General features: G+C 51.0%; 8 protein-coding genes across 8 annotated transcripts; 6 read left to right on the top strand and 2 right to left on the bottom strand.

The window, feature by feature from the left end:
• Positions 1–5: 5 nt before the first annotated feature.
• PV10_00989 (uncharacterized protein) lies at positions 6–1,956 on the top strand. The gene is made up of 2 exons (XM_016365138.1): positions 6–1,691; positions 1,756–1,956. Exons 1-2 carry the CDS (start codon positions 67–69, stop codon positions 1,835–1,837), a joined length of 1,707 nt encoding a protein of 568 aa, XP_016228787.1. The 5' UTR covers positions 6–66; the 3' UTR covers positions 1,838–1,956.
• Positions 1,957–3,072: 1,116 nt separating this feature from the next.
• PV10_00988 (uncharacterized protein) lies at positions 3,073–7,602 on the top strand. Its single transcript, XM_016365137.1, has one exon. It carries the CDS (start codon positions 3,504–3,506, stop codon positions 7,179–7,181), a length of 3,678 nt encoding a protein of 1,225 aa, XP_016228786.1. The 5' UTR covers positions 3,073–3,503; the 3' UTR covers positions 7,182–7,602.
• A 1,985-nt stretch (positions 7,603–9,587) lies between these two features.
• On the top strand, positions 9,588–11,271 carry PV10_00987 (chlorophyll synthesis pathway protein BchC). Its single transcript, XM_016365136.1, has 5 exons — positions 9,588–9,799; positions 9,886–9,956; positions 10,022–10,090; positions 10,148–10,895; positions 10,954–11,271. The coding sequence occupies exons 1-5, from the start codon at positions 9,763–9,765 to the stop codon at positions 11,073–11,075; spliced, it is 1,047 nt and encodes a 348-aa protein (XP_016228785.1). The 5' UTR covers positions 9,588–9,762; the 3' UTR covers positions 11,076–11,271.
• Positions 11,272–12,467: 1,196 nt separating this feature from the next.
• PV10_00986 (uncharacterized protein) lies at positions 12,468–13,316 on the top strand (the record flags this gene model as incomplete). Its single annotated transcript, XM_016365135.1, has 1 exon — positions 12,468–13,316. One exon carries the CDS (start codon positions 12,468–12,470, stop codon positions 13,314–13,316), a length of 849 nt encoding a protein of 282 aa, XP_016228784.1.
• Positions 13,317–13,747: 431 nt separating this feature from the next.
• PV10_00985 (40S ribosomal protein S8-B) lies at positions 13,748–15,164 on the bottom strand. Its single transcript, XM_016365134.1, has 3 exons — positions 15,090–15,164; positions 14,795–14,891; positions 13,748–14,713 (listed from the first exon to the last, which is right to left on the bottom strand). The coding sequence occupies exons 2-3, from the start codon at positions 14,866–14,868 to the stop codon at positions 14,176–14,178; spliced, it is 612 nt and encodes a 203-aa protein (XP_016228783.1). The 5' UTR covers positions 14,869–14,891; positions 15,090–15,164; the 3' UTR covers positions 13,748–14,175.
• A 121-nt stretch (positions 15,165–15,285) lies between these two features.
• PV10_00984 (uncharacterized protein) lies at positions 15,286–16,233 on the top strand. The gene is made up of 3 exons (XM_016365133.1): positions 15,286–15,409; positions 15,474–15,594; positions 15,668–16,233. Coding segments are annotated over exons 1-3 (495 nt in total). The 5' UTR covers positions 15,286–15,407; the 3' UTR covers positions 16,040–16,233.
• PV10_00983 (uncharacterized protein) lies at positions 16,205–17,875 on the bottom strand. Its single transcript, XM_016365132.1, has one exon. The coding sequence runs from the start codon at positions 17,806–17,808 to the stop codon at positions 16,315–16,317; it is 1,494 nt and encodes a 497-aa protein (XP_016228781.1). The 5' UTR covers positions 17,809–17,875; the 3' UTR covers positions 16,205–16,314.
• A 1,179-nt stretch (positions 17,876–19,054) lies between these two features.
• On the top strand, positions 19,055–21,861 carry PV10_00982 (uncharacterized protein). Its single transcript, XM_016365131.1, has 2 exons — positions 19,055–19,585; positions 19,640–21,861. The coding sequence occupies exons 1-2, from the start codon at positions 19,259–19,261 to the stop codon at positions 20,993–20,995; spliced, it is 1,683 nt and encodes a 560-aa protein (XP_016228780.1). The 5' UTR covers positions 19,055–19,258; the 3' UTR covers positions 20,996–21,861.
• Positions 21,862–22,564: the final 703 nt, after the last annotated feature.

Raw genomic sequence — 22,564 nt, 5'->3', positions numbered from 1 at the left:
AATCCCTGAACTTTAACCCAAAGGCTTGCACGCCACCAAGTCTTCATTTCGTGAACCTTTCTCAACATGACGGAGACGGCACGGCCAAAAAGCTTTGATTTCATCATCGTTGGAGCTGGAGCTTCTGGGGCTTTGCTTGCTGCACGACTTGCGAACACTGCAAGCCGGCCTTCGGTACTCCTCGTTGAAGCTGGAGGAAAGAATGATTCTCCCAGCTTGAGGGCCGATGGTGAGAGGTGGTTTCATCTTCGGCATCCTGGGGTGAACTGGAATTACATGTCAGAACCTATCGAAGCTCTCAACAATAGGGCAATCGGCTACGATCGTGGAAAAGGTCTTGGAGGTAGCACCGCAATCAACTTCGCCTGTTATACCATTGGTCCTAAAGCTGATCACGATGAGATCGCTCGCCTTGTTGGAGATGACGAGTGGAAGTGGGAAAATGCCCATGAGCAGTATAAGCGCATCGAAAGCTACGATAACCAAATCCCCCAGGGCTATGAGAAGTATGTTGCTCCGCAAGTTGAGGAGCATGGACACGATGGACCGATTAAAGTGGGATTTGGTCGTGTCGCAGAACAGTCTGCCCAAGATCTCATGGATATCTGGCTTGCCAATGGCGCAAAGCTCAACCTTGATTCCAACCTTGGAGATCCCATCGGAGTATCCCTGATATGGTCATCCGCTCAGAAAGGACATCGATCCACGTCCGCGGACGCACTGACAGGCGCCGGCACCAACCTCCATATTTTGACAGACAACCAGGTCGCTCGAGTCATATTTGATGGGGAGACAGCTTCAGCGATTGAGACATTGGACGGAACGCAATATTTTGCAGACAAGGAGATCATCCTTTCTGCTGGTTCTGTCGATACTCCGCGGCTTCTTCTTCACTCTGGCATTGGACCCCGTGATCAGCTCCAGGAATTCGATATCCCCGTCGTCAGGCACAATGGCAACGTTGGGCAACATCTTCGAGACCACCTTCATGCCGTGTTTTCGTACGAACGAGCTGAGCATACAGACCAGCGTCACAAGTTCTACCGCAGCAAAGAACTACAAGCCAAGGCACGAGCTCAGTGGGAAGAAGATGGCACCGGCCCTCTTGCTGAACTGGGAGTGGTAATGGGAATTGGCTGGTCGAAGCATGAGGCGATTTACGAAAGCAAAGAATTCCAAGAATTACCCGCGGACAAACAACAATTCCTTCGGGATCCGACGGTGCCCCATTCGGAATTTATTCTCAATGGTCTTCACTTGGATCATATCGTGAACCCTGGAGGCTCCCGCGCAGGAACCACTGTGTTTCTGTTTCTCATGAATCAGCAGTCCGCTGGTGAGATGCGATTGACGTCAGCTGATCCTAGCATTCCGCTAAAGTTCTTCCCCAACCTCTTCTCACATCCTTATGATCGAAGGGCAGCGGTAGAAGCCACGAGGGACATGCTGAAAGTGATCAATAGCCCGGAGTTCCAGCGGGATACCGTGGCAGTCCAGAACGCGCCAAAGTCAGACTCTGAGGAGGACATCCTGAATTTCTGGCGAGAATCAAGCAATACCACGTGGCACATGATGGGAACTGCCAGAATGGGTCTAAGTGAGGATGAGGCCGTGGTCAACAACGAGTTCAAGGTGTTTGGAGTCAATCGACTAAGGGTGGTTGATCTCAGTGTGGTCCCACACGCTGTCAAGTAAGTACTTACCTATTGCTCCTGTGGGCAGTGGGCTTGTCGAACGTATCTGACCTTTTCACAGTAACCACACACAGACGACAGGATACCTTGCCGCGTCGATTGCGGCCAACAAAATTGTGTCCCAGTATGGACTTGATGCATAAGCGACTCGAGATAGGCTCATACCTGTAGACTGCTGGGAATGGATTACCAAGTAGCAATTTAATTTTACAGAGGGTGGTCAAGCGTGAGGAAGCACTAGAGGGTAGATTGTGCACTGGTGTGATCGTCGAACATGGAGTTTATGGGTATCTAGGGCCCAGAGACCTTAGGTACCTAGACATAGGGATCTTGAATTGATCTTATCATCTCGACTCTCTCTAGACTCTCGACACTCTCAACACCTTGGTATGGGTACATTTGTATCTATTTTCGTCTGCCCTACGTTTTGAACCCCTGCCTGTCTTGGGAAAAGCGTCATTGCTGAACTCCACAATTGGCAATCGTTGGAGAAAATGCATGTTTCATAATGTTCTCTCTCTCTCGCATATTGATTGCGATAACGGCACAGACACACTCCGTAAGCACAATATCGCGTGATTTATAGGGTCAAGAAATGGAGTATTTGACTGTTCAATGATGCTAGCCTTCCTAGCTTCGGTTGGCAGCATCCTAAAATAGATATTTTGGTGCTTAGTTGTGAGCCTTTGCGTCTTCAAGTGGAACAAATGTTCTTAAAGGACTTCTTTTCGGAGGGGTGACGTCCATTGGTGCCGGTTAATAACAAGCACTTCGGCCCCAGTTTCTGGGCTTGTCCCCAACAATAACGGGTACTCGCACCGACTGCTGAGGCTTTGTGGCTCCCCAGCGTCTGGGCTTGTGCAATTATGCAAACAAAGGGATCTTTTGACTATCGTATGTGCATATGCATACAGTGGGTCAGGTAGTTGGGAACGATATGCAGACAAGACGTGAGATCCTGGGCTCCTCGTGCTACTTAGGGAGCATGATAGGCGTAGCATGGTGGGCGCTCAGACTGTGCCAAGATGGCTTCACCGAAGCCACGCCTATTATTGAGGCACCCCCGGGTCCCGGCTCTGCCCTGGAAAGCCCCCTCTGAGTTTATGTGACTGTACCACTACCACCACTACACCCATTCACATAGGCTGTCGGTTGGAGGCGTTGGCTGTAAATGGGCTCCGGGTTAGGCTAATGCACGCCTAAGAAGTGCCGGCTTTGCCTAATCCCTGCTTGCATCTCCAGCCTTGGCCTTCAACTGGAACCATGACCCTTGACAAAGGCTCTGAAACTCCACTCACGGGGCTTCCAAAACATGAGTCGCGTAATACACATCCCCCAAGACTGTCGAGTTAAACGTCGTTTACCGCCAGCCTGAGCAAGAGCCTGAACCGAGTGATCAATGCCTCGAACCCACTCACTTACTTCTTTTGCCTCGATCACCGCGATCAACACAAACACCCTGATCGCTTCATGACTTGGGTCTCATGAGGTTGTTGGCTCCTCATCCGTGGTGCCTTCCTCGCCTGCGCCGCCCCAAAGATATCGCAGTCTGTGATGGGCATCATGCAAAATCATTTCCACCAAACTTGTAGTGATACCATCCCAGGAGATTGATCCTGCCATCATTACGACACTGGAGCTTCGCAACCTCTATCACTGTCCTACATGTTCCCTCGCTGTGTCGCTCTGTGAGACTTGGAGGTCAACACTTTCGTTCGCAGGCAGCCTCTCCTCCCAGTCGAAATATATGCGCACAACTCAGCTTCCTCTTCTTGGGCTCGCAAAATAGACCCTTCAATCTCTGTCTCAATGGCTCCAGGCACTCCCACATCCTCCCATGAAATGATCTCTGGTCGACCTGCATCCCACGCCGTCCCAGTGCCAAATTCCAGACCTGATTCTCGTCATCGGTCTATCAACCCCGACTTGAACAGACCACTACCCCCTCCCCCGCCGCCACAGACTTCTGCGACCGAGCATTACGAGATTCCTACCCTCAGACGAAAGCCTGTCGCCGACTCATCGGATGCCGCTCCTAGTCGACATGGACATAACCGGTCCTTTAGCCACCCTTTCCCTTCACTGTTCGGTTCTAAGAGATCTGAGAGGAAACATCATGCTAGAGGAGAAACTGACGGTTCTGGCGCAAACATCCGAGACGGACGCACAGAGGATGTCAAGGTTAAGGGCCAGGTTAGCGATAGCACCAGTCAACGAGCTGATCGGCAACCGGTGACAGGAAAGTGCATGACATGCGACTCAACAGTTCGTTGGCCCCAGGGCTTGAAGGTTTTTCGGTGTACCACGTGTCTAACAATAAACGACCTTGAGTATAACCCCAGCTACCCTCGCGATACCGCTGGCCCGTTGAACGGCACTTCAGGCCCCCGAAGAGTCATCCCAATTTCGCTCGAGAAAACCCGCAACCTAATTGATCGTTGTATACGACAGTATTTCGACTCCCTCTTGCATGATGACACTGAACCAAGCCCGGTTCGAGGAGTCGAAACCCCATCGGTGGAGGAATCTTTTCTGTTAGATGGTAGCCCCCCAGAAGGTCTTTTGTTCGAAGAGAATCGTCCCTCTCGAACCTCTTCGCCATCGTCGCCAATGAGACCTTCCTTGAAAGCAAGGTGCCCTTCGGAATCTACCCTGACATCATTTCAACATCAAAGTACTGCGAACCGTGATCCGTCAACCCACAGCACCTCGGATCCGTTTTCTACTTCATTGCCAACCAACGATCCAGGAAGGCGCCCCCAAAAGGGCGATGTGCATGGGCACAGAATGAACGACTACAGTCAGCAGATGTCACCTTTGCAAATATTTCGACCAGTTGAAGAATACATCTCCGAAGCTTTTGTTGGGTGTGAAACTCTGAACCACTCTTTTCTCACGCCTCGCCTCGTCCAGGACAACAAACTACGCACGTACTCGAATTCGCAACCAAGACGCCTGGCGACCGAATCTGCTAACACACCCGTCCATGAGCCCGATGTGTTTCTATCTGGCCTCGATGCAAAGACTCTGCTCCTCGGTGATGTGGCTGAGAATGGGTCTTGGTGGCTAGGAGCGCCGGAAGGCCGGCAGAGCTCTTCTGGCAAAGACAGTCATCAAGGACGAGAGCGATCCCCCGAGAGATTGCGTGCTCTCAATGCTCGCCATTCAAGAATAAACTGGCCGGAGCTCGCTGAATGGTACCGGGTTCTCATCTTCGCTGGCGAGACATGGGAACAGCAGTGGGACCGACTCAACGAGGAGCTGACCAGCCCAACAGAACGGCAGCTCTGGCAGTCAGCGGCGAAAGATGACATCCGCCATGACATCGTCGACTCTCGGCTCCATTTGCAGAGAAGCCTACTCAAGATTACAGAGAACCTCCTCAAACGGCCGAGGCAGCCACTGAAGCATGCAGAAGATTGCCGCTTCCTACTGCTTCTTCTCGCAAATCCCTTACTTACACCCCAGAGACTCGATGGCGGGAAATTACCTCCCATGCCTCCGCCCAATCCGCACGCCTTATTAGGTCGGTCTCCTGATCGTCATCGGGGCTCACCTTCCAAAAGATACCAACCATCGGGCAGAAGGCCTGGCAGTCTCGGACATCATTCTGGTGTGATCAAGCGCATCCTTGGCCTAATAGCCAACCTCTCAAACGAGGTTCATCAAAGCCTAGCACTATGGTTTTCACGCTACTCAGATGCCCAATTCCAGCGAGCAGTTGAGATGATAGGGAGCTTCGTAACATATAGGCTCTCGCGCCAGCAAAGGCGCCCAGCCCCTGAGCCCATCAACCCAACCGAAGGTCTTGTTCCAAGTTTTTCTGACACCAGTGTTCGCCATGCATCTCAGCTACACGCAGCCCTTGGCGCGCGAAAGCCTTCGACAACCGCAGGCAACGCTGGAGGGAAACCTAAAATATCTGTTTACAGCGAGGATTGGCAAGTACGAGTAGCAGCTCGCGTTATGGCGCTTTTATTTCAAGCCAATGTCGGACACACCAGCCGCAAAAGAGATGCTTCGGCAACGCACGAGCAACGGCACAACAGCCCGGGGTTGAATGCAAAACACCATGCCTATTCCCACGGTCAGATTGTCCCGATTAGCAACTTCTACAATACCATGTTGGACTATGCAGACCTTGCAAGTGACTTTGAGGCCTGGGAAACAACTAAAACCAAATTCACCTTCTGCCAATACCCCTTCTTCCTCAGCATCTATGCCAAGATCCATATCCTCGAATTTGACGCCAGAAGACAGATGGAGAACAAAGCAAGGGAGGCCTTCTTTGACGCCATTCTGAGTAGGAAAGCTGTCAGTCAGTATCTTGTTCTCAAGGTACGGCGTGACTGCCTGGTCGAAGACAGTCTTCGTAATGTGAGCGAAGCTGTCGGCTCGGGAGGCAATGACCTCAAAAAGGGACTCCGGATTGACTTCCTCGGCGAAGAAGGAATCGACGCTGGAGGTCTTCGCAAGGAGTGGTTTCTCCTCTTGGTGAGGGAGATATTCGATCCCTATCATGGGCTCTTCGTGTATGACGATGACTCGCAATACTGCTATTTCAATCCTTATTGCTTTGAATCTTCGGAGCAATTCTTTCTCGTTGGAGTGCTGCTTGGGTTGGCAATCTACAACTCGACCATCTTGGATGTGGCGTTTCCTCCTTTCGTCTTCAAGAAAATGCTTGCCTCAGCACCTTCTTCTGGGGACAAGCTGATGTCAACACCCAAGGTTAGTCATGGGTACACGCTGGAAGATCTCGCCGAGTTCCGACCAGCGCTTGCACGGGGACTTCGCCAGCTTCTCGAATACGAAGGCGATGTCCAAGAGACCTTCTGCAGAGATTTTGTCGCCGAAATGGACCGTTATGGAGAAATACTTCAAATTCCTCTTTTCCCTGGAGGCGAGAAGCGAGCCGTCACTAATTCCAACAGAAAGGAATTCGTTGATCTGTATGTGCACTATCTCCTTGATACGGCGGTGGCGCGGCAATATGAACCCTTCAAGCGAGGGTTCTTTACCGTCTGTGGGGGCAATGCCTTGTCTCTCTTTCGACCTGAAGAGATTGAACTACTGGTACGTGGGTCCGACGAGCACCTAGACGTTGCAAGCCTTAGAGCTGTTGCAACTTATGAAGGATGGCCGAAAGAAGATGGTCCTCCGGATCAGCAGCCACAGGTGATTTGGTTTTGGGACTTTTTCTCCCGAGTCTCGCCTCTCGACCAACGCAAGATCCTCGGTTTCATCACTGGAAGTGATCGAATTCCAGCGATGGGGGCCACCAACCTTGTTATTCGAGTACAATTGCTACGAGAATCGCAAGAAGTTGATGTGTATGGACGACCGTTATGGCAACCTGTGGAGAGATTTCCGATCGCGAGGACTTGTTTCAACAGTATTTCTCTCTATAAGTACGGGAGTAGGGAGAAGCTGGAGCAGAAACTGTGGACCGCAGTCACAGAGAGCGAGGGGTTCGGTCTTAAGTAAAGGGTTCTAGTTGGTAATAGCACTCAGGCTAATGGGGTGACAAAAGTGACGAAATGGACACTTATGAATGCATATCGGGCTGGAGCAGTCCGTCTTCGGCCTGAAGAGGAACTGTAACGATTGTATCATCACGGTCATGGTCATCACCATGACTCGACAGGAAAGGGGTTGGTGTTATCGCATGCAGGCTCTTGGTATACAGGCACGAAAAGTCATGATGAAATAAAGCTCGCATGGTTGACAGGGGGTTATCAACCATTTGTACATCTCTTGGCAGGCCAGGACGGCTTCGTATAAACCAATAGCTTGCTATGGCCACACCATGCCTCAGTGAGCCCTGTAAGCTAATCCAAGATTAGGTGTAACGAACAGATACAAATAAGCTGGGAACTGTCGGTGAAGATTAGATAGCTACTACAGGACACCTACATACAGGAAAGCATTAGGAAACTGTTCGCCTTGTCATATTGTAAAATGATCATGACTTATCTATGAGAAAGTCATAAATCAAAGCGTCTCCGGGGTCTCGAGTTCGGTATGCGATTGGACTTATGGCGGTGACTGAGATAGAGTTGGGAAACTTCTTGGAACATGATGATGAGTCTCGATAACGAGCGATAAGCTCGGGCGGAGGGAGGCTTCGGTCGTAATGACAGGGATTATTGTCAAGGAGTGAGTGATAGTGATAGGGAACTACTCGTACTCCGTAGGTAGAGATAGAAGTGAGTGCTGCTAAGCAACGTGTATGTACAGTACCTTTTGTTATCCACGCTTACAAACGTAATTGAAGATAGGTACCGAGGTCTACCATTTCCAGGCTGTAGCACGTTCCACGGAATAGAACGGGGTCAAGCGTTGTGAGCCACCAAAAGTCAAAGGAAAGAAAAGAAACATCAGCCCAATCGAGGAATTGTAAGCCACCACGGGCTTGGAGGTAGCATTTCTCGAGACGATTGAACTACTAACGGACCTTTTTGGCCTACTGGATACTGGACTAGGTATAGACCTCATCCCGTAGTCATAATGTATTTCAGCACGGGCCTCGCTCCGCCTCCCTTCTCAAGTTTCTTCTCTTGTTTCTCGCTTCGTGGCTTCTTTTTATTTTGATTGAAAACCACCACGAAGCCAACCCCGTGACTATGTGAGAATTTTCCCCCTGTTGCGAATGCGCTTTCCTTCTTCCTTTTGGCTGCAGCAACAAGTCATGACGCGCCACATGCATTTGTGACTCTTGTGATTGTTGGATGCAGGAGACATCCGCTGCCCCAGCATGCAACATGAGATAGACTCCAAACTACGGAGTATCGATACGGTGAGTGAGCGGATGGCTGGATAGACTTCCTGTCTAGGAGTAGATAGATGCGATGTTGAAAGATAGCGCCACGTGATACGCTATGGAAAAGATAAAAGGGGGAAAAAGAGGAACCAACATTCTCCAAGTTTCACATAATAATGTTGTTGATATGCAGACCAGTGGGTTGGTGGGTAGGAAATGCATTCGGTCATTCGGCTGCCCGAGACGCATCATGCAAGCTTCGCTGGGCTTTGCCCAGACACCAGACAATCCACCTGAGCTGCTATACTGGACGGTATAAGCTGCGACAAACGGGAGTATCAAGGACTCTTTCGGCGTACTTACGGACGAACCGCCGGGGGGGGGGCAGGGCCTGTTGTCATCATTGACTCATGTGTAACGGTCAGAGGCGTGTGTCCGAGGCATTGGGAAGACGTCAAAAGACGATACAACGACTTTCGGGGCCAGTAGTAGAGGTACAGCAAGAGAGGTGCGTAACGGGAGTCTCAATGGAGCGGTCAACCGAGGCGAGGATCCACGGAGTACCAAGCCCAGACTATCCGTACGATGACTTCCGGTAACTACCAGAAGCCCTTAGGCAGCTTTCGAGTAGCGCGATCGGCCGAGGGGGCCTCGATTGAGACCCCTTTGACTAGGAATCACCGATCATCGCCACCGTCTTTTCTCGGACGGAACAACGATGAGAAGGAAAAACACTCTCTTTCTGACGTTGAGTTTGTTCTGGGTTTCTGGGGGAGCTGAATTCTTTTGTTGTGAGACATCAGCTGATACAGATCCGCCTGGTTTTTGTTTTCCAAGAGAAGGTGGGAAGGAACCGAGGGGAGAATAATAATGTGTGTGATAACAAGCAGGGAAGGAGCAGGGGGACAGGCGAGCCAGGGGAGGCAAGAAAAGCCGCCTGTAGCCTGTACTTCGTAGCTTTCTGTACTTACGCCCCGCACTCTGGACCTGGGCCATCACCGCCCATGTAGTTTCTTGATGCCCACGCTACCCACACAGACTCCATTTTGACATCCCACTTCACCAAGCAATCCCCGTCCGGACAGTCTGACGAGCTTAGCTTGATACAATCAAGATCGAGAGCCCCTCAACATATTTCTCCCGCGTTTGGAGGAACATCTTCTGCCACCGTAATTGTTTTGAACCACACCACCTACCATCAATCGTGCTCTTACAAGACCTCAACAAGGCCTCGTTCAGTTGTAAAATACTTCTCTTTCCATCAATCAAATCTTATTCCACTCTTCTCCAACTCATACCGTCAACATGGGTTCCGAACTCCCCACCAAGATGAAGGCGTTGCGTAAGTTCCATTCTGTCCTCTTCGAGCAGAGCTCCATCCTCCAATCCTACCTTGAAGTAAAAGGTCATGGTTGACACCTGTCATAGAATACTCCAAGCCAGAGGAGTTCAGCGTCGTCGAAGTGCCTCTTCCCAAGCTCCGTGAGAATGACGTCCTGGTAGGCAACATTAAAGAAAAACATCCTGGTGGGACAAGAGATAGGCTGATGTCATGGACAAATAGCTCAAGGTCAAGGCCTGCGGTGTCTGCGGCACTGATTTGCACATCCACGAAGGTGAATTCCTGGCCAAGGTAGGATGAGATGCTTCATACACTTCCAAAAGAACACAACCCTGACCAGAGTGTTAGTTCCCTCTCATCCCAGGCCACGAGACCGTGGGTGTTGTTGCAGCAATTGGCCCCAAGGTCAAGGGTTTCACCATCGGCCAACGTGTCGTTGCTGACAACTCTGAGCTCTGCGGTGAATGCTTCTACTGCCGTCGAGGTGAGGAGCTTCTCTGCGAGGACTTCAACGCCCATGGTGTGACCATGGACGGTGGCTTTGCCGAGTACTGTGCGTACCCAGCAAAGAGAGTTTTCCCAATCGAGAACCTCTCAGACGTCGATGCCACCCTCTTGGAGCCCGCTTCCTGCGCTGCTCATGGTCTGGACAAGATCGCTCCCAAGATGGGTTCCAGCGTTCTCATGTTCGGAGCGGGTCCCACTGGCCTGGTCCTGACACAAATGCTTCGGCAAAACGGCGGGTGCCACGTTGTCGTTGCTGCTCCCGAGGGCTTGAAGATGGATCTTGCCAAGTCTCTCGATGCTGCTGACGAGTACGTTGCCCTGTCTCGAAACGATCCTTCCGCACAGTTCGAGAAGCTCAAGGCCGATAACCCCTATGGATTCGATATTGTCGTCGAAGCCACCGGAAGTGTCAAGATCCTCGAGGACTCGATCAACTATGTTCGACGAGGTGGCAAGCTCGTCGTCTATGGCGTTTATGCCAACAAGGACCGTGTCTCATGGCCTCCTTCCAAGATCTTCGGTGATGAGATCACCATCCTTGGCTCCTTCAGCGAAACGTACAAATTCCCTGCTGCCATTGATTATCTTGGTATGATTATTCCCCCCTTTCTTGAGGGTTCATTCACGCTGACTGACCTGCGCAACAGACAAAGGAAAGGTCAAGGTTGCGGGCATCGTCAACAAGACATTCAAGCTCGAGCAGTGGAAGGAGTGTCTCGAGGCTATGAAGAACAAGAGCGCCATCAAGGCTGCCATTGTTTTCGATTAGATTCGAGGTTAGAGACTGAACTTGGGATTCCAAGTCGAGTGATAGAAAACGTTGGCCCGATGGGCGTCGATTTGACAGCATGCCACATACTTTGTTGTACCTTGTAGATAGCTGTTGATACTTCATGATCATAAGGGTCAATCAAATATCACCGTCAGAACTCACCCGGAGCATCAAGAGTATTCCGAAATGAGACCACATACAAGATTGCACTGCAAAGAATTGAGGTAGAAAGTTGAAAACGAATGATCCGCGAGGTATCAGGTCCAGTAAGTGACTTCTTTACCAGAGACGGAAAAGTTCCCCTGTTCCCAGAAAATTGGAGAGGAAAACTGGATTCGCTGCGTCACTCGTATTGCTGTTGTTGCTACTATCCAAAGACGGTAATCCGGCATCCAGACAAGGTTGACACATCTGAGGATGATTAGCTAAGGCTTCCACTCGAAATGGTGAATGCACATGGGGGCCATGGAGTACAGGGATCATGCCCAGAGGTTGAAGTTGGGCATTTTACGGGGAAATAGGGGCCGAGCGGCCTGAGGATCCAACCTCTACCCACACAGTGCATGATGATACGCACAAGAATCTCTAATACCATATAGTAGAGGTTCCATCGGTGGTTACATACCATCATTGACGGACTGAAATCCAACCGATAGAGGTCAGCTTTGATGTTGATACCTGATAAAAGGAGGTGAAAAGCAAACGGTGGGTTATTTGTTTGTTGAACCAGGTGTCAAACGACATACGAGGTATGATATGGGATGACATGATATGTGAATTGATATATGATAAGATTACGAGGTGCTCATCAATCTTCATGCCATCGTCCATGCAGAAACAGATTCTTCTATTCTCCTGTGACTGTGAGGTATTTGAACCAACCTTACTAATTCCAACAATCTCCACGCCAATCTCCATGAAGAAGAGATTCATTACAGTGCCCTGGGAGAGATTTAAGTCATCCTACTCCCAGCAACCTTCACGTCATCATCCTTAGTAATGACCTGAGAGGGGGCCAGTGTACTCTCCTGTGAGTGTTTCAATCATCATAATATGTTCAATCACAGCATTCAAGGTGAGTCAGAAAATCCCACTGATCTGAGGTCAGTCAAACCGCGATTGCCGTTGTTGCAAACTGCATTGCACATCGAAACCTTGCTCCCAGCCTCCCTGGTGAATGTATCGTCTGGAGAAATGGCGACGACACTGTGAAAATACTACAGTGCAGCGCAAGTCCTGGCAGAATTTTCCCTTTCACTCTGTGCCCACCCTCCTTCCACGAGCACGAGTTCCCATCCAGGCTGAATCTTCTTTCATCTCTTCAAATCACCATTTTCATTTCATCTCCTTGTTTTCCTCTATCATCTCGGTGCTCTACACGCCAACAACATGTCTAACTCGGAGGTTCCCCCTTCCGTTAGCGAAGGCAAGCGAAGCATTGTCAATACAACCGAGTTCTCAGCTGTCTACTTGGCTGGTCAATCGAGGAAGTTGTCTCATTTCCTCACCGTCAAAGCCCCCATTCCCAAAGTCGAACTCCTCAGGGGCCCAGCCTTGATCGCCGTTATCACGTCCAAAGAGCCCGGCCCCAAATTCCGAACCGAACTCGTCAGCTCCCTCCTCCAAGCCGCACGAGGCTGGTTCCTGACCGTACCATTTCGAAAGAAAATGCTGGACGACTTCGAAGAATACCTTTCACTGCGCCAGGAATGGATCGCTGCGAGCGCCGAGGCCATGGCATTCGACGTCCACAACCAAATGACCCGAGCAGTCTACTTTTCCAAAGACGACGAACCCCTCATCAAGCTGATCAAGACCAAACTGCCCGACGTCAACCTAGACGCCATCAGCAAAGCCTTCCCACCCCTGACCCTCGAGCAATATCTCGAAATAATGATCCCAATGTCTCGGCACCTACACGCCAAAGCCGACGCGCTCACCCAGAAGCTCCTCGATCTCAAGACCACCGAGCGGTTGCGAATCACACATAGTGCAATCTTGAAGTGCACCCACGCCCACGATGACTACGTCAAGGCCCTGAGGAATAGAGAGTACAACGACCGTCTGCGCAAGCACCATGCCCGTGAACAGACTGTGCTCAACGCTCGTCGCCAGATGGGTAACGTCGGAGCGCATGATCTGTCGCCCCCCGTCGTCCGTTCTGTCATGGAGTTTGTCCGTCAGGAACAAGAAAAGTATCTGGCCTTTGACGAGGCTGGCCAACTAAAGGTTAAATGAACATACCTAAGTGGATCGGGATCTCCCACAATCGAATTCAAGCTGAGATGTTGTGAAGACAGTAACGTGCTTGCAGTCAGTCAGTTAGTCAGCCAACCAACCAAGTTATTGTGCCAATGACGTTTCCAACAATTGTCATGCCCATTTTTTCGTCCTGTGTCTCCAATTTTGATAGAGACAACTTGTTTTGGGCCCGAGCATACGAAATATTTGTGCTGGCAACCGGATCACAGTTTTCAGTGCATGTCAATTGATGGTAGTAATGAGAGACCGGGGTGGGTAATCGGAGAACAAACATCAGTGATTCTGGGGGTAGGACATACGTCTAGGGGCAGTCGTAATCGGAATCGACTGAGAGAGGTGCAAACATTGGTGGTTTTCAGAGCAGACACGGTTGAGACAGTTTAGTCCCTAAAGGAACACCAAAAAAATTGACGAGTTAATTGATTGAATTGATTCGATTGAGCATTCATCTCTAGCCATTGACACTTTTTTTCTCTCTTCGAAAATGACGTCTACCCCGTTGAATCGACGAGGCTGCTGGTGTGCTAGAAGAAAGCGTTTCATGATACAGGAAGACACGATCGGAGAGATGTAACCTGGGGCATGCTTTTCGAAATCGATGCATGTCCACCGGCTGCCCAGCACCGTCGAGCTCACCCGAATCAGTCTCCCAACTCTGGTGATTCTGGCAATGTCTTCGACTGAATCCTTCCCCCACACCACACCCGTTGTTGGTGGCATCTCCTGATCGAGTAGTATCAGCAGGGATGACCACACCCACACCGAGGTACACACAGCCACACACATTGCACATCCTTCCAATGTACCATTCTCACCACCATCATCACAAGGTCATCTACTTCCGGATGGCTCTCTGGTAGAAGGCCAACTCATCACCCTCCAAGACATATCCATCGACACGGCCGCTCTGGCCGGGTCTCGAGGAGACGACGGCATACAGTCTTCCGGCCTCGAATTGTCTCTCCAAGGCAGGGTCGATCTTGCCCACCTTCTTCAATCGCTCCTCACGCTTGGACTGAACGCTCTTGCTGACCTTGACTTCTTCCTTCTGCTCGGTGACCTTCTGGCCGACTCGCTTGCGGCCGATGGTCACGCCGTAGTGTGCCTCGTACCAGGTTCGGAAGGGAGCAGCATCGATCTGCACGACGGCCGACCGCGTCAGGGTGTTGGTTCGGACGAGTTCGTTGTTGGAGGGATGGAAAGCCACGACGATCACACGCACTTTGCGCGCGATTCCTTCACTGCCCCACGAGAAGTTGCCGCTGTCCAGACGGAGCGCTCGGTATTTGGTGTTTCCGCCTCGTGTGCGCACAAGATGGATTCGCTTGTTTCCGATACGGGTGTTGGCTGGTTGACGTCCCTTTTCAAAGGCTCTGTAAAACGTCCGATATGTCAGGAATTTTGTTCTTGTTCATAGTGTCCTTTTTGTTCAATGCCGGGGTGTGGAATTTTACCTCTTCTTTCGGTAGTATGCACGCTTTGCACCAGTTGCGGACCGCTTGTGGCGGCTGTCTCGTGAGATACCCATGATTGCGAAACCGAAGAGATCCTCTAAAGTAGATAACAAGTCAGCTTTTCCGTTCGTCGATGGTCGTCTTGGGAGACTGAAATGGTGCAGGTGCAGTTGTCGTTCCGTAGTTGAGGAAGTTTTTTTGAGGGACGAGGGTTTGGCTGGTTCTTCTCAAGGCGGGATGTTCTGCACCAGATACCACTTCTTTGATGTCTCGAGGGGAATAATGTCGGACTCACCTTGAACGAGCTCTTCAGCGATGCAAAGGAGTATTGGTTGGTGTGGGAGAAAAGTTGGGCGTAGGGTCGATGTTGGCTGCGATGGCTGAGATAGAAAGTTGCGCTTGGGTCCTCTACTGTGTGTGGTCTTGGCACCAAGCGGCACACAATGCCAAGTTTTTTTCTCGATTTGGCAACCACTGAAACTAAGTGCACCTGCAAGTCAATGTCGGCCGGCCTCAATTGTAAATTCATTTTCCCACGCACTACAATCAAATCCTCAATCCTTCATTCCAGCATCGTGTGCGATTCCCCGAAGAGCGCAAGGAACTCGCAACAATGTACGTCTCATCGACAATGTCTTCCTCGTCCGTCAAACACCATCGCTGACTCTTTACCTCGCAGGCTTATTCCCAAGGCCGATCGCAAGAAGATCCACGAGTACCTCTTCAAGGAGGGTGTGCTCGTGGCAAAGAAGGACTACAACCTTCCCAAGCACCCTGACATTGACACCAAGAACCTCTTTGTACGTCATCCTTCTCGTCTCCGACCCTGGGGATAATTATCTCTGCCTTCCAGAACTAACGATACCCCTCTAGGTCATCAAGGCGCTTCAGTCCCTTACTTCTCGCGGCTATGTCAAGACCCAGTTCTCCTGGCAATACTACTACTACACCTTGACCCCCGAAGGACTCGACTACCTCCGTGAATGGCTCCACTTGCCAGCTGAGATCGTCCCTGCCACCCATATCAAGCAGCAACGCAGCCACGCTCCTCCTCGCGGAATGATGGGTGGTGACGACCGTGAACGACGCGGTGGTGGCCGTGGTGGTCCCCGTGGTGATCGTGAGGGAGGCTACCGCCGCCGTGACGCCGGTGAGGGCAAGGAAGGTGGTGCTCCTGGAGAGTACAACCCCACTTTCCGTGGTGGTTTCGGCCGTGGCCGTGGTGCCCCCCCTGCTTCGTCCTAGGATGGCGAAGAAGGCTATGTGGCTCCAAGCCTGGCATGACTGTATGCATGATACAGACGTGTACAAGGGCATACCACGACTTTGTTTCGGAGGTTATGGCAAACACTCGAGTGTGTTGCAGCTGAACTGAACTGGACTGACATCAGACAAGAAATCATAGCTCATCCTACAATACGAAACCCCGATTCAAGTCATCAGTGATTTTCCTATATTTCATCACCGTGCTAGCTATCGCCCGCCAGAGACCTATGGCTCATGTCATGAAACGTGCTGCATCAATCAAAGTCTCCATTTTGTTTCCGTAATTTGTCCATCCTCAGTATGGAGTGAGTGAGGACATTTGCGCCGGCTTCACAATCCACTTGTTCCGACCATTCCCTCGGGTTGTGGCTAACTCCATCCTTGCAGGGAATGAATATCATGGCTGTTGGGGCATGCATGCTTGTACATACACTGTCGTGTCCTGCCCCGCTCACCATTTTCTGGCTCAAGTTCTGATATTCCGAACCTAGAACTGTCGCCGTGGCGTCCTGGACACAACTAATGGCTGCATCTTGAAACTTAATGGCAGCACTGTTAAACGTTTCTTTCATCTGAAAGCTGATCTGGGTCAAGTGGCTAGTTTTAGCGTCATCGTTGCCACCAACAGCGAAGTTGCTTATCTGCTGGGCCGATGCTCGGATCATGTGTAGCATCTGTGCCAGTCCTTGGTCGGTGGAATGTCGTATGTCAAGGCTGAGTTTGACTTGACCAGGAATCGTGTTAACGCTGCCTGGAGACACCTCGAGCATGCCAACTGTGGACAATCCTTTGACGTCCTTGGCAATCTCCCTCACAGTGGCAATGAAAAGTGCCGCAGAATAGAGGGCATCTCCTCGATGGTCAAAATCCGTGGTTCCAGCATGGGATTCTCTTCCGCTGATGATGATCTCGAACCATTTGTATGCTTGGACGCCTTGAACGATGCCGATCGAATGACCGGCTGCTTCAAGCTTTGGTCCTTGTTCGATGTGAAGTTCGAAATGTGCTCCAATCGGTGTCCCCTGAGGAGTTGCTGGGATGCTCCCAAAGTACCCAATCTGCTGGAGCTCGCCCTTGACGGTAGTCACAGGTCCGCCGGGGGTGACACTTTGTGTGGTCCAGGCATCTTCCAAGCCAACCCGACCGGACCATACACCACTGCCCATCATACTGATGGGATATTTGGCGCCTTCTTCGTTGGTCCAGTTGACGACGCCGACAGGACCCTCGGTCTCGATCCAGTTGTCGTCCAGGGTTCTCAACATCTCGATGGCCGCCGTCACACCGAGGATCCCATCGAACCGTCCACCTGATGGTTGAGAGTCGAGATGGCTCCCGGCAAACGTGGCCGGCGCATTATTGTTCAAACCGGGTCGAATTGCAAAGATATTGCCAATTTCGTCGACGTGTGTTTTACATCCAAGGGCTTCGGTCGTGGCCACGAACCAGTCGCGGGCAGACTTGTCCTCCTTGCTCAAGGTCAGGCGCTTCAGGCCTACGGCTTTAATGTCCTCCGGATCGCCCCCTGTGGGCTCCGTCCACCGTGCGGTGGAGTGGATGTCGTTCCAAAGACGGTCGCTGTTGACCTTGAGCTTCGAAAGATCTGTCTTGGAGAGCTCGGTAGACCGTAGCATACATGCTGACGTTGATTGAAATGACCGTCGGCTTGTATATGTGAGCCTGATGGCCCTAGTGGCGAAATGGTGGGGTCGCAGGATGGCTGCTGTTCGTTGTAACACGTTCGCCATTTTTCCAGAACTGCAGGAGAATAGCTAAAGATCTGGCCTGTGGAGGATTGCAACGCTCAAAGTCAGCCACATCCGCGAGGTCGTCACGATGACGACGACGACGGCGGCGAAGGGAACCGGGTCACTCTTCCTGAACGCCCACGCCCTATGACTTGAACCGTATGATTATGTAAGAGAAGAGTTGAGCACTGTCATAAACAGATCCAGCATGTTCGGAATCCTTGAATAAGTCTCTGGCATTCCCTAGCAGCAAGTTCCAATTATGAAAGGATGATGTTGTTTCGTCTATGGAAGTTGTATAGTACGCTGAATGTTGAGACACTCATCGGACGAACGATTATCCGGGACTACCGAAGAGACTGTTTTAGTGATAAGGAGAAACGAAGACTTCAACCCTAATTTCGTCCTCGATCAGGAATACGTTTGATCTGATCGCAGTCTCTGCGACATCTACGCATGCATGACTTGTAGATGTCTAGAAGATCAGAGACCGAGTGGCGGACAGATCTCTGGCTCCATGTTTCCCGTGAACACGAGTGACAGAGGGGAGGGAACGACAACGACGGATACAAAGTCCGCAGTCGACGGAAAGTGTCTGTCAAGCGAACTAGGCCTTGTTGGCGATGGGCTTGAAACAGCGAGAAATTCTTCTGCTTCTGGTTGGCAGGAAAGCACCTGGGCAACGCGTTTGAAGTCCATGTCGCAAATGGAAGGCACCGAATTGAGGCCAGAGATGATGCGTACGGAGTAGGCGCCTTGGTTTCAGGAAAGCACTTCTGCAGTCCAAGCCCCCTAATTGACCTTCACCCAGCCTTGGCCACCACCTCAGAAATCATCCATCAAAGCCGTTGGAAAATATTGACACATTTTTTATTATCACACATGCATATCACCGATGCATGCCACAAGGGGCTGGCTGTTGTGCCACCATGCCTCTCCGCTGTCGGTGGGCGGACATGACGCCTAGGGAGACCAGCCTGGCAGACGGCGCATTAGCCTCGAGTTAGCGCCCGAGCGCCAAGATCTACGATTCATTACCCGATCTGCCAGGTAGTACTTGACCAATCACCAGTCTCAATTCTTGATTCACCCCCGCCGTGGACGTCAATGGAGCTGGAGGACGCGTCAAACTCACAAATTGCCCAGCACCACAGGCCCTTTTGTCTGTGCGATTCAGCAACCACAAAACCAATGCTGAGCTTGATTGAGTTCAACTCAAAACGCTTTCTTTCTGCTGTAGTGTTCCGCATCATTGCTTTGACTGACATCCTCTCCGTCTACGAGTAGCTGTCCTCGTATTGCTACTTACCCTACCTTCGTCATTTTCCCGTGACGTACTTGATCTTTGCGAATTCAGCGACTGGCATTTGTTTCCGCGTCCTCTGCGATCCCTTCTCTAATTCTTCATCGGCCTTTCATCACCCAGAAACAGCCTTGATCGAGACTGACCATGGCGTATCAAGGCCAGGCCTCTGGCTATTACAACAATCAAGGCATGGGCAATGCTCCCTACCAGCAGCTCGGCGGCCAGTATTACCCTCCTCCACAGGGCCCTCCTCAAGGGTACCAACAACCATTCCAGCCATCATATCAACAGCAACCGCCGCAACAATCCTATCCCCTGCAGGATGTCCCGCCGCAACAGCCTGACCCCAAATACAACCAGCATCCTCCCGACTATGGCCAGTACACCCCGCCGCAGGAGGGCAAGGAAACTTTTCAAGAGACATTCAAAATCCAGAAACCAAAATATAATGATATCTGGGCCGGACTTCTGGTAAGCAGCTGCCCATGATCCCAACATTAACCGTTTCTCCGCTGACCTCGATAGTACATTGCGGTCTTTTGCGGCTTTGTCGCCGTCTCTGGTATTTCACTTCAACGCTATTCCAGATATCATTCCTTCAACGGCGGCGGCATCTATGGATCCTCTAACGACTTCTCTCTTGACACGAATACCCTCATCCTCTTCGTCTTCGTCTTGGCTGTCGGCTTTGTCGTCTCTTGGGCATACTTTCTCGCTGCGCGCGCATTTACCAAACAATTTGTCTGGCTGACGGGTATACTCAATTGTGTCCTGGCTGTCGGCACCGCAGCCTACTATTTGTACCTCCGGCTTTGGGGTGCTGGAATCGTGTTTGCCATTTTCGCCATTTTCGCTATCCTCGCCTTCATCAGTTGGATTCCAAGAATTCCCATGACGGTGGTCATGCTCCAGCAGACCATGGATGTGGCCCGCATGCCAAAGATCCATGTGTTTTTCATCAGTTTGATGGGAGGAATAGTCAGCTTGGCCTTTGGCGCATGGTTCTCTGTGACCCTGGTCGCTGTATACACTGCTTACATGCCCAGCGACTCCACCAGCAACCCCAATCCTTCATGTGCCTCTGGGGGATGCTCGAGCGGTCGAGTGATTGGCCTGGTCGTCTTCGTGACTTTTGCTGGGTATTGGATTACGGAGTTTACAAAGGCCGTCATTCACACCACAGTGGCCGGTCAGTACGGTGCTTGGTACTTCTGCGCCGGCAAGCCGAGTGGCATTCCCAGTGGTTCCGCATTCGGTGCTTTCCGACGTGCCACTACGTACTCTTTTGGCTCTCTCTCCTTCGGTAGCTTGATCATCGCCCTGATCAACATGCTGCGTCAAGCTTGCAGTATCGCGCAACAGAGCGAAGCTGCGGACGGCAACATGATCGGAATGATTATGTACTGCGTGCTCGGGTGCATCATCAGTATGTTGCAATGGTTGGTGGAGTTCTTCAACCGTTACGCATACTGTCACATTGCTTTGTACGGCAAGGCCTACATCGCAGCTGCCAAGGACACATGGAAGATGATGAAGGACCGAGGCTGGGATGCACTGGCACAGGACTGCCTGGTTGGACCTGTGGTCAGCATGGGAGGACTGTTTGTCGCATACCTCTGCGCTCTTCTCTCCTACCTGTACCTCGAGTACACCAAACCTGCGTACAACGAGGGCCGGACTTTCACACCGGTTATCATGGCCTTTTCCTTCCTGATTGGAATGCAGATTTGCAAGACATTCACCATGCCCATCACATCAGGCACCGAGACCATTTTTGTTGCCCTGGCATGGGACCCTCAAGTCGCCATCACAGACCATCCTGAGTTCTGGGAAAGACTGGTCCATGTTTACCCACGGGTTCAACAGATGATCAACGCATAAAGCTCGCAGCCTTTTCGGCAGAGAGCGATGCAGTGTCGCCCTGCTTTGGGCGTCCATACTAAAACATGAGTTGCTTGTACCTTCGTCTAGCCTTCCACAGCCACATTGTTCCAATACATTTATTTCGACATGATCCACAACATCTTTTCTTGACGCACAAGGTGACGCATCGAGGTAAAATGTGCAAGTGTCGGTGGGAAATCTACGAATAAATGAACAGACTGAAGCGCCAAGGCAGGCACTGTGACTCATTCCCATCCTTAGGACTTGAACCCAACCAATTGCGAAATGAGCTCCCAGGTGTTAGCATATCATTTGTCGTGATTGGGCTGGAACGAAGAAATGCCCGGATTGAAGAGACGCAGCGATATGATGGGTTGGCAAATTATAGGTGTTGAAAGTCATTGGATGATCGAGTCGGAGAACGCCTTAGGCAGCCCTCTACCCGTTTTATACATCCTTCTTCGGACAAAGTAAGGGTCTTTCTTCCTAAAGCAACTTGGCTGTGGTCCTCAATTCGTTGACCTTATGCGTGAGACTTAAGTGGACTTTGCATCTACAGCCCCGTTAGGGCTCGCATCCTGAATCGGGCGTCTTCAGGCGCTGCTCGTGTGACTGTTGGAGTGGGGGCTAGTGAATCGGGCGATGACGAAGTTTAAGAGATTGACTAAATTTGAATAACCGGTCGTTCATTTCTGTAGGCTGGCTGAGGAGTTCTATGATGGTCCAGCATGAATTGTGTGGAAGGCTTTCAAGGCGTCTATTTTGAGGCATGAGCGTTCTCCATGAGCTGGGAACTTTCTGGGCCCGAGGGCCGCACACTCGTTCAGCTGGGGTCCAAAGACCGGCTACCCATCCCTCTGAACTCCAGCTTGCCTGGAAGAAAGCACGAAGCAGCCAGTCAGTCAAACTTGTCAGGACAGATGACACTTCTCTTTTCCTTTTTAGCTGACCGCCCAAACAGTGGTTCAGGCAATTGGCCCCCCCGGGCAAAAAAAACTTAACTAGCCAACTTGTATCGGGAAACATTCACCGCTCACAAGTTTAGGGGTGAGCATGCATGACAGTGACATATGCATTGTACATTCAAGGAAAAACAAGGTACCTGATCTACATTTGATGCGTCTAAATAGATACCTTTTTCAGCCCAAGGTGGCACAAAGATGGAATAGATGTGCCGTAATATGAAGCAGCCATGGCAGGGTAAGGCGACGAACGATATAGAAAGCGAGGCTGGAGTGGTGGATGATCCTTTGAGATTTATGGCTTTGATTTACGTACAGTTTGTACCTTGCTTAGAATGTTCGTAGATCTTGTCGTCCAATAGATTATGTAAGGACAGATAAGGCTGTGAACGCCAGGGCGTCCATGGCGGCCTCAGGCCGTCAGGCTCTAATCAATTAGAAGTGCAAGCTGATGAGGCTGTCACCTGCATGATATCCATTGGGCGGACTAGTATCTCTTTGAACTTTACGCATTTGCGCGATGTGGATGTGAACCATGGATCACGGTGGCCATTCTCAAAGTACTGGGTACCCGGAACTGAAGGAAAGAGATTGTTGTCCAATC

This window comes from Exophiala mesophila, assembly GCF_000836275.1.
Source record: "Exophiala mesophila strain CBS 40295 unplaced genomic scaffold supercont1.1, whole genome shotgun sequence".
Taxonomy (NCBI): Eukaryota; Fungi; Ascomycota; class Eurotiomycetes; order Chaetothyriales; family Herpotrichiellaceae; genus Exophiala; species Exophiala mesophila.
Note: the sequence above shows the minus strand (reverse complement) of the source record. Positions and strands in the feature narration are given on the sequence as shown.

Coding starts and splice junctions, on each gene's coding strand:
- PV10_00983 (XM_016365132.1), bottom strand. CDS start 17,808: ATGGCGAACGTGTTACAACGAACAGCAGCCATCCTGCGACCCCACCAT.
- PV10_00984 (XM_016365133.1), top strand. Junction 15,595..15,667: donor TTGACACCAAGAACCTCTTT/GTACGTCATCCT, acceptor ATACCCCTCTAG/GTCATCAAGGCGCTTCAGTC.
- PV10_00982 (XM_016365131.1), top strand. CDS start 19,259: ATGGCGTATCAAGGCCAGGCCTCTGGCTATTACAACAATCAAGGCATG. Junction 19,586..19,639: donor ATATCTGGGCCGGACTTCTG/GTAAGCAGCTGC, acceptor TGACCTCGATAG/TACATTGCGGTCTTTTGCGG.
- PV10_00987 (XM_016365136.1), top strand. CDS start 9,763: ATGGGTTCCGAACTCCCCACCAAGATGAAGGCGTTGC. Junction 9,957..10,021: donor TCCGTGAGAATGACGTCCTG/GTAGGCAACATT, acceptor ATGGACAAATAG/CTCAAGGTCAAGGCCTGCGG. Junction 10,896..10,953: donor TGCTGCCATTGATTATCTTG/GTATGATTATTC, acceptor CCTGCGCAACAG/ACAAAGGAAAGGTCAAGGTT.
- PV10_00989 (XM_016365138.1), top strand. CDS start 67: ATGACGGAGACGGCACGGCCAAAAAGCTTTGATTTCATCATCGTTGGA. Junction 1,692..1,755: donor GTGGTCCCACACGCTGTCAA/GTAAGTACTTAC, acceptor ACCTTTTCACAG/TAACCACACACAGACGACAG.
- PV10_00988 (XM_016365137.1), top strand. CDS start 3,504: ATGGCTCCAGGCACTCCCACATCCTCCCATGAAATGATCTCTGGTCGA.
- PV10_00985 (XM_016365134.1), bottom strand. CDS start 14,868: ATGGGTATCTCACGAGACAGCCGCCACAAGCGGTCCGCAACTGGTGCA. Junction 14,714..14,794: donor GCATACTACCGAAAGAAGAG/GTAAAATTCCAC, acceptor GACGTTTTACAG/AGCCTTTGAAAAGGGACGTC.